This window comes from Ranitomeya imitator, chromosome 7, assembly GCF_032444005.1.
Source record: "Ranitomeya imitator isolate aRanImi1 chromosome 7, aRanImi1.pri, whole genome shotgun sequence".
In the NCBI taxonomy this organism is placed as follows: domain Eukaryota; kingdom Metazoa; phylum Chordata; class Amphibia; order Anura; family Dendrobatidae; genus Ranitomeya; species Ranitomeya imitator.
In genome coordinates this window covers 144,296,801-144,312,976 of record NC_091288.1, presented here as the reverse complement: position 1 = coordinate 144,312,976, position 16,176 = coordinate 144,296,801, and the positions used below count along the sequence as shown (strand labels likewise).

The 16,176-nt window shown below is 44.5% G+C and overlaps 1 protein-coding gene across 2 annotated transcripts in view; it reads right to left on the bottom strand.

The window, feature by feature from the left end:
- The window catches only part of HECW2 (HECT, C2 and WW domain containing E3 ubiquitin protein ligase 2), a 378,118-nt gene that overhangs the window by 35,206 nt on the left and 326,736 nt on the right, over positions 1–16,176 (bottom strand). For both annotated transcript variants that reach the window (XM_069733887.1, XM_069733888.1), the window contains exon 23: positions 1,564–1,716. In XM_069733887.1, coding sequence (XP_069589988.1) covers positions 1,564–1,716 — 153 coding nt within the window. The remainder of the gene's footprint in view (positions 1–1,563; positions 1,717–16,176) is intronic.

The window sequence follows — 16,176 nt, the reverse complement described above, 5'->3', positions numbered from 1 at the left end:
ACAGCGACCTCAGTAGCGATCTCGCTATGTCTGACACGTAGCAGCGACCAGGCCCCTGCTGTGAGATCGCTGGTCGTTTCGGAATGGCCTGGACCGTTTTTTGATCGTTGAGGTCCCGCTGGGTAGCACACATCGCTGTGTTTGACACCTTACCAACGACCTCGTTGACAGGACGTCCCATTGAATCGTCATGAAATAGCATCGTTCTACAGGTCGCTACAGGTCGCCGCATCGCTGCTGCGTCGTTGGGGAGATCTCACAGTTTGACATCTCACCAGCGATCACATAGCGACGCAGCAACGATCCCTGACAGGTCGTATCGTTGTTGGGATCGCTTAAGCGTCGCTATGTGTGACGGGGCCTTAATGTGGTATTTAATAGGGTATCAGTAGTGTATCATTTGCTGACTGGTGGACATAATGCATGGTGCCACTGGTTGAGAGTGGTGAAGAAAATCACATCTCTTGTGTCTAGATTAAAGCTACATTTACATCAGTGCTAATTTTACCATCCGTGAGAAACTGACTGTTTTTTTCGCAAATCTCATTCTAGTTGCAGCCATTCTTTTTCATTATTTTTTTTCCCACTGAAGAGGGGTGTTTACTGTATTCCCAAGCCAAAAAAGATCCTTAAGGCCAAGTTCACACGTTCAGTATTTGGTCAGTATTTTACATCAGTAGGGCAGCACGGTGGCCTTGCAGCGCTGGGGTCCTGAGTTCTAATCCCACCTTGGACGACATCTGCAAGGAGTTTGCGTGGGTTCTCCGGTTTCCTCCCACATACCAAAGACATACTGATAGGGAATTTAGATTGTGAGCCCCATCAGGGACAGTGATAAGGTGTGCAAACTGTAAAGCGCTGCGGAATATACATAAAGATTATTATTATTATCAGTATTTATGTGCCAAAACCAGAAGTGGAACAATCAGAGGAAAAGTATAATAGAATCACGTCACCACTTCTGCATTTATCACCCACTCCTGGTTTTGGCTTACATATACTGTAAAATACTGACCAAATACTGAACGTGTGACCGTGGCGTAAAAGGTCACGTGTTTTAATCCAAATGTATCACTAAGCAAGAGATCCACGAGACATGAAATCAACTGGAGTGTCACTTGGCACTCCTGGATCCATGTGTTTCATGCATGTGTGAATAGAACCCTATGGTTCCGTGTGCGATCCTATAAAATAATACGATAGCACCCAGACATTGTCATGGATGCGTCATGCGTGAATGTAACTGAATTCCCACCTTTAGTACATGCAAGCATATTTTAGTGATAGGCATAGGAGAAACTATGTTAACCTCAAGTAGTCTCCTTGTACATGGCTGTGATGATGAGCTAGATACATTTATTAAAGATGTGTGCAAGTGAAGTTTTACACCAGCAATCAGAAGGCATAAAGTATCTAACATGCTTTCCATCCATTCGGCACCAGTAACTCTATTGATAGGGTTGATGCTGCACAATGTAGAAAATTCATGCATTCTACGACAAAACTACTGTAAGTAATCTCCTGAATTGTTTTCAGATTGCAGTAAACAATAAGAAAACTTACCATTCGTGATGATTGTCGACAAATGCAGACATTGGACTTATTTGCACTGTGTATGTGTCATTGGCAGAATACTCAAATAATCCGTAATATGGATTAAATAGCTCTCTAGACACAAGGAAGAAAAATTCCCTGGATGGTCCACTATAATCCAACCTGTATTGGAAAACAAAAGCACTTTTATATAGTTGTTTGCTTTCTGATAATTTACAGACTTAGCTTTCAAGAAACCCAGTAAAATGTCTCTACCAATACTGGAGGCTACTGCTTGTGAAAACTGGAGGCAAGATGTCCTTGTGGTGTATGCTACATGAGTTTGACCAGTTAATACCCAAAAACCCCAAAAACACCAAACAGATGTATTTGTCCACAAACAAGAAAACCACTCAAAACTAATATAGAAGGAGAAAAGGGAATGTACAGTGCCTTGCGAAAGTATTCGGCCCCCTTGAACTTTTCAACCTTTTCCCACATATCATGCTTCAAACACAAAGAAGCTACCAAATGTACATTTTTGGTGAAGAATCAACAAGTGGAACACAATTGTGAAGTTGAACAAAATTTATTGCTTATTTTAAATTTTTGTGGAAATTCAAAAACTGAAAAGTGGGGCGTGCAATATTATTTGGCCCCTTTACTTTCAGTGCAGCAAACTCACTCCAGAAGTTCATTGTGGATCTCTGAATGATCCAATGTTGTCCTAAATGCCTAATGATGATAAATATAATCCACCTGTGTGTAATCAATTTTCCGTATAAATGCACCTGCTCGGTGATAGTCTCAGGGTTCTGTTTGAAGCACAGAGAGCATCATGAACACCAAGGAACACAACAGGCAGGTCTGTGATACTGTTGTGGGGAAGTTTAAAACTGGATTTGGATACAAAAGGATTTCCAAAACTTTAAACATCCCAAGGAGCACTGTGAAAGCGATCATATTGAAATGGAAGGAGTATCATACCACTGCAAATCTACCAAGACCCGGCCGTCCCTCGAAACGTTCATCTCAAACAAGGAGAAGACTGATCAGAGATGCAGCCAAGAGGCCCATGATCACTCTGGATGAACTGCAGAGATCCACAGCTGAGGTGGGACAGTCTGTCCATAGGACAACAATCAGTCATACACTGCACAAATCTGGCCTTTATGGAAGAGTGGCAAGAAGAAATCCATTTCTCAAAGATATCCATAAAAAGTGTTGTTTAAAGTTTGCAACAAGCCACCTGGGAGACACACCAAACATGTGGAAGAAGGTGCTCTGCTTAGATGAAACCAAACTCGAACTTTTTGGCAACAATGCCAAACGATATGTTTGGCATAAAGGCAACACAGCTCATCACCCTGAACACACCATCCCCACTGTCAAACATGGTGGTGGCAGCATCATGGTTTGGGCCTGCTTTTCTTCAGCAGGGAAAGGGAAGATGGTTAAAATTGATGGGAAGATGGATGGAGCCAAATACAGGACCATTCTTGAAGAAAACCTGTTGGAGTCTGCAAAAGACCTGAGACTGGGACGGAGATTTGTCTTCCAACAAGACAATGATCCCAAACATAAAGCAACATCTACAATGGAATGGTTCACAAATAAACGTATCCAGATGTTAGAATGGCCAAGTCAAAGTCCAGACCTCAATCCAATCGAGAATCTGTGGAAAGAGATGAAAACTGCTGTTCACAAACGATCTCCATCCAATCTCACTGAGCTCGAGCTGTTTGACAAGGTAGAATGGGCAAGAATTTCGGTCTCTCGATGTACAAAACTGATAGCGATATACCCCAAGTGACTTGCTGCTGTAATCGCAGCAAAAGGTGGCGCAACAAAGTATTAAGTTAAAGGGGCCGAAACATATTGCACGCCCCACTTTTCAGTTTTTGAATTTCCACAAAAATTTAAAATAACCAATAAATTTAGTCCAACTTGACAATTGTGTTCCACTTGTTGTTGATTCTTCACCAAAAATTTACATTTGGTATCTTTATGTTTGAAGCATATGTGGGAAAAGGTTGAAACGTTCAAGTGGGCCGAATACTTTTGCAAGGCACTGTATGTATTTCAAACAAGTAAGAAAGTGTTTACTAGTTAACAAACAGTTTAAGAACATATTTAACCCCTTACCCCCCGAAGGTGGTTTGCACGTTAATGATCAGGCCAATTTTTACAATTCTGACCAATGTCCCTTTATGACGTAATATTTCTGGAACGGGATTCCAGTGATTCTGAGATTATTTTTTCGTGACATATTGCACTTTATAATAGTGGTAACATTTATTTGATATGACATGAGTTTATTTGCGAAAAAAACGGAAATTTGGCGAAAATTTCACAATTTTCCAACTTTGAATTTTCATGCCCTTAAATTACAGAGATAGGTCACACAAAATAGTTCATAAATAACATTTCCCACGTTTACTTTTCATCAGCACCATTTTGGAACCAACATTTTTTTCTTGTTAGGAAGTTAGAATGGTTAAAGTTGACCAGTGATTTCTCATTTTTACAACAAAATTTACAAAACCATTTTTTTAGGGAGCACATCACATTTGAAGTCCCTTTGAGGGATCTATGTCATAGAAGATACCCAAAAGTGACACCATTCTAAAAACTGAACCCCTCTAGGAGCTCAAAACCACATTCAAGAAGTTTATTAATCCCTCAGGTGCTTTCCATGAATTTTGGGAATGTGAAAAAACAAAATGAACATTTAAGTTTTTTCCCCCCAAAATTTACTTCAGATCCAATTATTTTTTATTTTGACAAGGGTAATAGGAAAAAATAGACTCCAAAATGGACCCAAAAATGCGTTGTGTAATTTCTCCTGAGCATGCTAACAAACCCATATGAGAGAGAAAACCACTGTTTGGGCACAAGGCGGAGCTTGGAATGGAAGGAGCGCCATTTGCCTTTTTGAATGCAAAATTTGTTGGAACAATTGGCAGACGCCATGTTGCGTTTGGAGAGCCCCTGATGTGCCTAAACAGTGAAAATCCGCCACAAGTGACACTATTTTGGATACTAGACCCCTCAAGGAATGTATTTAGATGCGTGGTGAGGACTTTGAACCCCCAGGTGCTTCACAGAAGTTTATAATGTTGAGCCGTAAAAATAAAAAACAAGATATTTTCCCCACAAATATGTGTTTAGCACAAAATATTGCATTTTCATAAGGGTAACAGGAGAAATTGCACCATTCAGTGTCGCGCCTGTCGCTTCTCCTCCTGACCGCCGACATACTTACCCGGCCTTGCGTGCTTCTGCTGCTGCCGCATCTTCCTCCAGCCCCTGGCATTCCTCCCTGCGCGCACCCGGCTTGAGTGTGCGCCGCCCGTCCTCCTCTCTTCCGGTCTCTTCGCTGTCTCCTGACTCCCGTCAGGTGCGCATGGGCACATCGCCTTCTGACTTCTGTGGCGCACGCGCACCTCTACTGGCTGGTTCTCGGTCGCTCCGTTCCTCCTTTCCTTGACCCTGGAGATTCCTGACCCAGAAGTCCTGTGGTGGTACTCCTAGATCAGGTAGCCTCTCCCCCTGTTCCTTGCCGAATTGTCAATTGTGTTTTTCGCTTGATTCAGGTCCCTCGCTTTCCTGCATTTCTCTGCCTACCTGCTAGCTAGTCCTGTACCTTGTCCTACTTTGTTTCCTGTGCCGTCTACCACTTACCTCCCTGCTTGCCCTCTTAGCACCATTTGTTTGTCTCCGTCAGCTACTTGTCAGTTTCGTGCTCCTTGCATGTCCTACTGCCCTCTTCTCTTGTTGGACCATTAGTAGCCTTTTCCTGTAGACCCCAGTCTCCACTACTCGTTTCCTTGTCCGCCTATTCCTGTGACTTCTATCCTCTGTCCCCAGGTATCAGCTTTCGCGGCAATAGTCTCCCTTGGGCCTGCCCCTGACACTCCCTGCATAGGGGATGGTCTACAAGGCCAGCTTACCCTTGGGAGGTTCGTTGTCACTGTCCTGCGGGTTCACCTTAGGAGTTTCTCTCCTTAGTCTCAGACCTTACAGTACAATCATGCCATGAACCCCGCTGGTATCCCATCCCCAACCCAAAAGGAACTTGTATTTCTACGGGAAAATCAGTCTAGGATAATGTCCTTCTTCAAAACTATGGAGTCCCGCCTATCAGCCTTTCAGACGTCCGATCCAGGAAGCGCTGTCCAGCTGGCCAGTATCCAGCAGGAGCTTGCTCAGCAGCGTGATACCCAGGTCCACATCCTTAGCTATATGGCGTCTGTGGATGACCGTCTTCTTGCTGTTCAGTCTGCCGCCTCTGCCTCGACTCAGGCCACAATTCTCCACCCACCGCCCTGCCTGGCGAAACCGCCACGGTACAGCGGAGATACCAAGTTTATGTAGGGGGTTTCTTAATCAGTGCCAACTACATTTTGAGTTGCTGCCACAGTAATACCCCACAGATCGAGCCAAGATGGCCTTTTTGGTGTCTGATCAGGAGGGAGAGGCTTTAGCCTGGGTCAATCCTCTTTGGGAGCGGGACGATCCTCTAGTCTCTCAACTCTCCACCTTTCTCGACACCTTCCTTAAGGCATTTGATGAGCCTGGTCGCTTGGTCTCTGCTACGGAGTCGCTCTTTAACCTCCACCAGGGTACGCTCTCTGTGGGTCAATAGGCCATTTGGTTTCGCACCCTGTCTTCCTAGTTAGGTTGGAACAATGAAGCCTTGGTGGGAGCTTTTTGGCGTGATCTTTCGGCTCAGATTAAGGACGAGCTGGCAGGTAGGAATACTCCGACATCTTTGGAGGATCTGATCTCCTTGGCGACTCGCATAGACTTGCGCTTTCAGGAGCGTTTTCGTGAGGCCGCTAGGGAGAGAAGATTTCCTTGATTTCCTTCGGCTACCCGTATTCCCTCTCGCTCAAGTCCTGTGTCGACTTCGGCTGTCCCTGCTCCGGAACCCATGCAGGGGAACCGACTCAAACCTGTGGAGCAGCGCCGAAAAGAAAGACTCACACAAGTTCTCTGTTTTTACTGCGTTCCTTTACCGAGACCGGGAATTGCCTCCACCTAGGAAAGGTAAGAGGTCTCCCTAGGTGATTCTGATTCCTCTCTACCTTTGACTCTTTCTGTTCTTTTGCACTTGGGTTCCAAGCGTTCTTCTGAAGTAGCTTATGTTGATTCAGGTGCGGCCGGAAATTTCATCCAGCTAGAGGCGGTCAGAAGACTTCGGATTCCGGTCAGATCCCTGGAGACTTCTCGGCAGATAGCTTCGGTCAATGGTCAACCCCTGCGGGAGTACGTTACTCAGGTCACCGAAGAATTGGAACTACAGATCGGAGTCTGCCACCGTGAGAGGATTGTCTTCTACGTGCTACACTCGCTGTCTCATACGATTGTTCTCGGTCTTCCTTGGTTGAGAATGCACGAGCCTACTCTGGACTTGTGGTCTGGGGACATTCTGCGTTGGGGACAATTCTGCCAAGATAAATGCTTGCTTCCTGTCCAGATGAACTCTTCGCAGCCAACTTCGGTGTCTTCTGAATTACCATCTGCTTATTGGGCCTTTGCTGACGTCTTCAATAAAAAGGAGGCGGAGATAATGCCTCCGCATCGTCCATATGATTGTCCGATTAATCTCGTTCCTGGTTCCACTCCACCTAGGGGCCGAATTTACCCCTTGTCCACTTCCAAGACCCAAGTTATGTCCGAATATGTGCAGGAGAACTTAGCCAGAGGCTTTATTCATAAATCTTCATCTCCCGCTGGTGCAGGTTTCTTTTTCATCAAGAAGGATGGTTCCCTACGTCCCTGCATCAACTACCGAGGTCTCAACAATATCATGATTAAGAATAAGTACCCACTTCCTCTCATTCCAGAGCTGTTCGACTGCCTCCAGGGTGCGAAAATCTCATCCGTATCCGTACTGGTGACGAGTGGAAGACTGCTTTCAACACTTGAGACAGCCATTATGAGTATTTGGTTATGCCTTTTGGTTTGTGCAACGCTCCCGCAGTGTTCCAGGAGTTTGTGAACAATGTGTTCCGGGATCTACTATATTCCTGTGTGGTAGTGTACTTAGATGATATTCTTATATCTTCTCCAGATCTCTCTACCCACAGAAGAGACGTTCATCAAGTTCTTCTACGTCTTAGAGCGAATCGTCTATATGCCAAGCTCGAGAAGTGCACCTTTGAACAGTCTTCCCTACCGTTCTTAGGGTATATCATATCTGACTCTGGTCTACAACAGTTCCTTGGTTTCGCTAATTACTACCGGCAGTTCATGCCACACTTTTCCAACCTGTCAGGTGCCATCTCTGCTCTGATCCGCAAGGGAGCAAACCCTCACTCCTGGCCTCCTGAGGCTGAGAATGCTTTCAAGTCCTTGAAACAAGCCTTTGTTATAGCTCCCGTTCTCCATCTGCCTGAGATTAACAAGCCCTTCATTCTGGAGGTGGATGCTTCTGCCATCAGAGCTGGAGCGGTTCTTTTTCAGAGATCTTCCTCCGGTCGGCTGGTTCCCTGCAGCTTCTTTTCTAAGACTTTCTCCACCTCCGAGAGAAACTATACTATTGGTGACAGAGTTGCTGGCTATCAAATTAGCATTGGAGGAATGGCGGTATCTGTTGGAGGGAGCAGTACATCCTTTCAAGATCTACACACACCACAAGAATCTGGCATACAACCGTTCAGCGCAAAGACTTAACTCTTAGCAGGCCAGGTGGTCGTTCTTTGCCGATTTGATTTTGAGTTACATTTCCGTCCTGGTGATAAGAACTTCAAAGCTGACGCTTTATCCAGACCGTTTCTTACTACCGATGTCGAGGAGAGGCCTTCGCATGTCGTGGATCCAAACAAGATTCTCTTTGTTGCTCCCATTAGTTTGACTCCGTTGCCTCCGGGGAAGACTTTTGTTCAAGAGAGCAACAGGAGGCGAGTTCTACATTGGGGTCATGCTTCCAAGCTGGCAGATCATGTCGGTTTCAAGAAGACTCTCACTCTGATATCGCGGTACTACTGGTGGCCATCTCTTCCTCTCGACGACCGAAGTTTTGTCGCTTCCAGTCCTTCGTGTGCCAAAAACAAGGTTCCTAGGCATCCTCCCTCAGGTCTATTGCATCCGCTTCCTGTACCCTTGGCTCCTTGGCGCCATATTGCAATGGACTTTATTACTGATCTGCCTCGGTCGTCTGGTCATACGGTTATTTTTTAAGTCGTGGATCGATTTTCCAAGATGGCTCATTTCATCCCACTTCCCGGATTACATTCTGCCCCCGAATTGGCGAAAGTCTTCATCGCTCATATTTTTCGGATTCATGGCTTTCATCAACATATTCGGATTGAGGAGTCCAGTTCGTCTCGCACTTCTGGCGTGCATTATGCAAACTAATGAACATGACCCTAGATTTCTCCTCTGCCTACCATCCTCCAACTAATGGTCAGGCGGAGCGCACAAATCAAATCCTGGTCACCTACCTCCGTCACTTCTCTAACGCCCACCAGAATTACTGGTCTAGTTTACTCCCTTGGGCCGAGTTTGCATACAATAACCACTATGGTGAATCCTCCCCTCTCAGTCGCCTTTCTTCATCGTTTACGGACAACATCCTGCATCCTGGTGTTCCTCTGCCGGTACCCTCTGCTTCGGGTGTGCCGGCGGCCGATCTTCTGTCTGTGGAGATCTCCAGGGTCTGGCAGGAGACCAAAACCGCACTCGAACGAGCTAGACACAGAATTAAAAGACATGCCGACAAGAGGCGTCTGGATGTTCCATCTTTCCAACATGGTGATAAAGTGTGGTTGTCCTCCAAGTTCATCCGTCTAAAGATTCCTTCGTATAAACTTGGTCCACGGTATATCGGTCCATATGAGATTATTGCTCGTAGTAACGAAGTCGCATACAAATTAAAGTTACCCACCTCGCTTCGCATTCCCAACTCGTTCCACGTTTCCCTGCTTAAGCCAGTCATACTCAACCAGTTCCACGCCACCACTGGCCGTTCGCCTCTACCTGTTTCCGCTCAGGATGTTTTTGAAGTTAAGGACATTCTAGCCATGTAGAAGTCTCGAGGTCGGACTCTCTGTTTAATTGATTGGAAAGGTTTTGGCCCCGAGGAGAAGTCTTGGGAACCTCGGGAGAACATTAATGCTCCTCGAATTTTAACCAGGTTTCTTAGAAGGAGGGGGCGTAAGGAGGGGGGTACTATCGCGCCTGTCGCTTCTTCTCCTGACCACCGACATACTTACCTGGCCTTGCGTGCTCCTGCTGCTGCGTCTTCCGGGTCTTCCTCCAGCTCCTGGCGTTCCTCCCTGCGCGCACCCGGCGTGTGTGCGCGACACCCATCCTCCTCTCTTCCGGTCTCTTCGCCGTCTCCTGACTCCCGTCGGATACGCATTTCGCCTTCTGACTTCTGTGGCGCACGCGCACCTCCACTGGCTGGTTCTCGGTCGCTCCATTCCTCCTTTCCTTGACCCTGGAGGTTCCTGACCCGGAAGTCCTGTGGTACTCCTCCTATATCAGGTAGCCTCCCCCCTTGTTCCTTGCATGATTGTCAATTGTGTTTTTCACTTGAATCAGGTCCCTCGCTTTCCTGCGTTTCTCTGTCTACCTCCTAGCTCCGTCTACCCCTTACCTCCCTGCTTGCCCTCTTAGCACCATTCGTTCGTCTCCGTCAGCTCCTTGTCAGTTTCATGTTCCCTGCATGTCCTACTGCCCTCTTCCCTTGTTGGGCCATTAGTAGCCTTTTCCTGTAGTCCCCAGTCTCCCCTACTTGTTTCCTTGTCCGCCTATTCCTGTGACTCCTACCCTCTGTCCCCAGGTATCAGCTTCCGTGGCAATAGTCTCCCTTGGGCCTGCCCCTGACGCTCCCTGGATAGAGGGTGGTCTACCAGGCCAGCTCAACCTTGGGAGGTTCGTTGTCATGGTCCTGCGGGTTCACCTTAGGAGTTTCTCTCCTTAGTCACAGACCTTACATACAGTTTGTTGTACAATTTCTCCTGAATATGCTAATACCCAATATGAGGGAGAAAACTACTGTTTGGGTGCATGGCAGGGGTCAGAAGGGAAGGAGTGTAATTTTACTTTTTGCAAGTAAAATTTCCTGGAATCATTAGCGGACGTCATGTCCCTTTTGGAGAGCTACTGGTGTGCCAAAACAGTGGAACCCCGCCACAAGTGACCCCATTTTTGAAACTAGACCATTTAGATGTGTTGTGAGCACCATGAACCCACTGGTGCTTCACAGAAGTTTATAACATTAAGCTGTCAAAATAATAAAATCACATTTTCCCCACAAACATTTTTATTTTGGCCACACATTTTGCATTTTCATAAGGGTAACAGGAGAAATTGCACCATACAATTTGTTGTGCAGTTTCTCTTGAGTACGCCGATAGCCCATATGTAGGGGAAAACTACTTTTGAGGCATAGTGCAAAGCTCAGAAAGGAAGAGGCACCATATTGGAGTTCAGATTTTGCTGGAATGGTTTGATGGTGCCATGTCACATTGGCAGAGCCCCTGAGGTGCCAGAACAACAGATAACCCCTATATGTGAACTAATTTTGAAAACTACACTCTCCAATGAATTCATCTAATGGTGCAGTGGTCATATTGACACCACATGTGCCTCACAGAATTTTATACCACTGAGCTGTGAAGGAAGAATACATTACATTTTTACCACTAAAATATTGTTTTAGCCCCAAGTTTTTAATTTTTTTAAGGGCTAATGGGAATTTGTTTTACAACAAACTGAGGTCCATTTTTTCCTGAGTGCGCCAATACCCTATATATAATTGTGAAATATTTTTTAGGACAGTGCAAACCTCAGAAGGCAAGGAGCACCAGATTTTACCGTTATGGTTTGCAGGTGCCATGACTCACTGGGAGAGCCCACGAGGTGCCAGAATATCAGAACCTCCCATAAGTGACCCCATTTTACAAACTACACCTCTCAATGAATTCATCTACGGGTGATCATATTGACACCACTGGTGTGTATACCATTAGGCAGTGAAGACAAAATAACTATATTTTTACCACCAAAATTTGGTTTTAGCCCTATATTTTACATTTTCACACAAGAAGTCGGTAAAAATGGCACCAAAATTTGTCCCACAATTTCTACTGAACGTGGCAATACAGAACTACTTAGCCATACGTTGAAACTCGGAAGGAACGAAGAGCTATTTGCCTCCTGCAGCGCAGATTTTCCCAGAACAGTTTGCGGACTCCATATACAGAGCCTCTAATTGCTAGAAGAGCAGAATGCCCCTCAAGAGACCTCATTTTTGAAACTTGGGAAATTTTTCTACAGGTGTAGTGACTATTTTGACTCCATGGGTATTTTCCAGACACAAACAGTAATGAATTTTGCCGAGTGAAAATTGCAAACTGCCGTTGTAGTGACCAGTACGCTGTAGTGACCAGTACGTTGCAGCCATCAGTAAGTTGCAGTTACTAGTACATTATGCCCAGCACGTGCTTCTGGAGGCATGCACCCGTACGTTAGGGGGGCTCTCATAGCTTCAGAAATGCCAAACGTGGAAGCAATTTGTGGTTTATGTATACTGTGCGGCTCAGAAGGGAGGGGGCATTTGGATTTGAGAGTGGAGAATTTGCTGAATTTCTTTAGGAGGATGAGGAGCCATTTTGCTTTTCCAGAGCCTTTGTGCTACTGGTAACGTGGAAGCCCCTATACTTTACATAACATTTGGGCTACATTTACCTGGTGCTCTACACTGACCACTTACTTTGGGGTTTCCATCTAAATCTAAGTGACGTGATCCAGATGAAACCCCCAATGGATTCATTCACTATAATGAAAAGAGGCAGCAGAGTCACTCTGGACTCCGTCTGGCCTTTGTTCAGTGGTGTCCTTTTCAGAAGTGCACAAAACTGTGGCCGACGGTCTCTCTTATGCACGCTTAAAAAGACGGACACCACAGGATCACAGGCCAGACAGCTTCCACAGTGCCTCCATCTGCCTCAATATAGGAAATCTTCCGCCAGAGGTTTCATCTGAATTACACATTTCAGAGATTTAAACGGAAACCCTGATGCAAGTGCTCAGCGCAGAGTGGAGGATAAATGTGCGCCGAGCCTTACTGCTATCTTTGGGAGGCAGAATAAAAAAATCAACAGCAGGCAAAGAACTGGTTATATTTATTTTTTTACACCGCTCCTTGTGTGAATTAAGTGATTGGGCGACTTTATTCTTCGGGTCAGTGCGATTACAGCGATGCCAGATTTATATCGGGGTCTTAGGTTTGGCAGCTGTCACACACTAAAAGACACTTTTTATTGCAAAAAATAGTTTTTGCATCACCACATTTTGAGAGCTATAATTTTTCCATATTTGGGCCCACAGATTCATGTAAAGGCTTGTTTTTTGCGAGACGAGTTGACATTTTCATTGCTACCATTTTTGGGCACATGAAAGTTTTTGATCGCTTTCTATTCCGATTTTTGGGAGGCAGAATGAACAAAAAACAGCAATTCAGGATTTTAATTTTTTTTTGGTGGGGGGTTTATGTCGTTCCGTGTGTGGTAAAATTCGGGTCAGTATGATTGCAGCGATACCTCATTTATAACTTTTTTATGTTTTGGCGCTTTTACACAATAAAAACTCTTTTTTAGAAAAAATAATTATTTTTGGATCGCTTTATTCTGAGAGATATAACTTTTTAAGTTTTCCACTGATGGAGCATTATGGGGGCACCCAGAATCCTGCGACTAAAAGAAATTCTGAAGCATCACATATTTATGCACAACATAGCACAGAAAAAAAAACATGGATAAGACAGGTGACATGAAGCAGAATTACTATGAGTGATAAACAGTTAGGTCCATAAATATTGGGCCAGTTCTTAGATAAGGAATGTTTCATTGTCCTCTGATTGGGGTCTGGTTCTGTTGTGATGACCCCACATGGTCTGAGGGGCAAATTCCTTAGTTGATGTAAATATACATAAATCCATGCGACACATTCATTCCTGCAGTGAGACTGTCAAAGGTCGTCATCAGTTTATATGGACATGAAATTACTTGTGTTAAAAGGTAGCTTCAAATCTAAAAGAGACAGAAGAGTATGGGAATATAAACTGATGACGACCTTTGACAGTCTCACTGCAGGAATGAATGTGTCGCATGGATTTCTGTGCTATGTTGTGCATAAATATGTGATTCTTCAGAATTTCTTTTAGTCTTTGCCTGATGAAGAGACCTGTGTAGTCTTGAAAGCTTGCAATTTGTTACCATCTTTTCAGTTAGCCATTAAAAGGTATCAACCACAGAGGACTCTCAATTCTAAATATTTTTTTACCCATCCATCATACAGAATCAATGTTAGACACATTTCTTAACAGTTATCAATAGAAACAGAAAGGGAAAGTAATACTACGAGAGTAAGTCCCAAAAAGTGCCTATATGTAGTATAAGATTTCCATAAAGTTAAGGTAAAGGACAAACAAATATCTTATATGTAGAGGGCGCAATTTGGTCTTTGCTCAAAGGGTAAAGACCCTATCTTAATAAATATACAAAATCAATGCATCAATACAAAAGGCATCTTACCCAAATATGCAGGAGAGGGATAGAGTAGTCACAAGAACAAGTAGTATTAACCCCAACCCGCGTTTCGCATATTCAGTCCATACTGCTTTATCAAGGGGAAGTAATCAATTATTTACAAGGATAACTTCCCCTTGATAAAGCAGTATGGACTGAATATGTAAAACGCACGTTGGGGTTAATACGACTTGTTCTTGTGCTACCCTATCCCTCTCCTACATATTTGGGTAAGATGACTTTTGTATTGAACCATTGATTTTGTATTTTTATATATATCTGAGCAAAAACCAAATTGCGCCCTCTACAGATAAGATATTTAGGTTTGTCCTTTACCTTAACTTAATGGAAGACTTATACTACATATAGGCACTTCTTGGGACTTAAGGTACCTTCACACTAAACGATATCGCTAGCAATCCGTGACATTGCAGCGTCCTGGCTAGCGATATCGTTGTGTTTGACACGTAGCAGCGATCAGAATCCTGCTGTGATGTCGTTGGTCGGGGTTAGAAGGCCAGAACTTTATTTGGTCGCTGGCTCTCCCGCTGACATCGCAGAATCGGCGTGTGTGACGCCGATTCAGCGATGTTTTCACTGGTAACCAGGGTAAACATCGGGTTACTAAGCGCAGGGCCGCGCTTAGTAACCCGATGTTTACCCTGGTTACCATCCTAAAAGTAAAAAAAAAACAAACACTTCATACTTACCTTCCGCTGTCTGACCCTGGCGCTTTGCTTTCCTGCACTCACTGTGAGCACAGCGGCCAGAAAGCAGAGCGGTGACATCACCGCTCTGCTTTCCGGCCGCTGTGCTCACAGCCAGTACAGAGAAGCAGAGCGCCGGGGACAGACAGCGGAAGGTAAGTATGAAGTGTTTGTTTTTTTTTACTTTTAGGATGGTAACCAGGGTAAACATTGGGTTACTAAGCGCGGCCCTGCGCTTAGTAACCCGATGTTTACCCTGGTTACCGGCATCGTTGGTCGCTGGAGAGCGGTCTGTGTGACAGCTCTCCAGCGATCAAACAGCGATGCTGCAGCGATCCGGATCGTTGTCTGGATCGCTGCAGCGTCGTTTAGTGTGAAGGTACTGTACCTTTACTCTCATAGTATTACTTCCTCTTTCTTTTTTTTATTGCTAATTGTTAAGAGATGTGTCTAACATTGACTCTGTATGATGGATGGGTGTCACTCTTGCCTGTCCCTTGCATCACTTTTTAAATATGTTCTTAACTGTTTGTTAACTACGGTAATAAAGACTTTCTTACTTGTTTGAAATATACACGCTGTTTTCTCCTTCTTCTATGAGTGTGACCAGAGTGTAACCATAGAGAGGAGCTTACGAATAATCATTCAGTGGGTCATCATAACTTATTTTCAGTCACTGAAATAGCTATGCTATTACACCTAAAGGGGTAGTCTCATGTTATTAAATTGATTTAGCAAAAAAGCATGAAAATAAAAGATTTTGCAATTGACTTGCTTTTTCTATATGGATGTCATTCTCCTGCTATTAGGCCCTTTGTCTTAGAAAGTGTACAGCTTTTGTCCATGGAGCTCAGCTGGCTGAATGTGAGGAGTTATATTCCAGGAGGGGAGTTAACTCCTAAGACCACAGCCAAATCTCTCCAGCTCATTGATATCTATACAGCAGTTAACTTTTTACCTCCTTGCTCCTTCTGCTCATTTCCTGACAAGCTGCTGTTATAAATCTTGCAAAATCACCAGCTTGTACAATCAGCTACTTCCAGAACAGTTCTCCTAAAAAGGGTTCTTACTGTCCAGAGCTGTGTGCTTGTTCAAATGCCATGTTATCTCTATATGTAAATTTTGTGTGTACACTACAGAACACATCATTGATAGCGGACTATGTTACCTTAGAACTATAAAGCTCAGCACAAATTCTGCTAACACTACAGATCTTCTACTGACCAGAACTGTCACTCATGGACTTCCCACCCCCTCAGAAACAATGAAATAAGGAGAATGCAGACATGTGAGCTGCTCAAGAGACAACTTGAGAATACCCCTCTAATTAGGAATAAGTTTATTAGGGAAGGTAATTTGTACGTTAATAAATCTCAAAGTTCATAGACGGA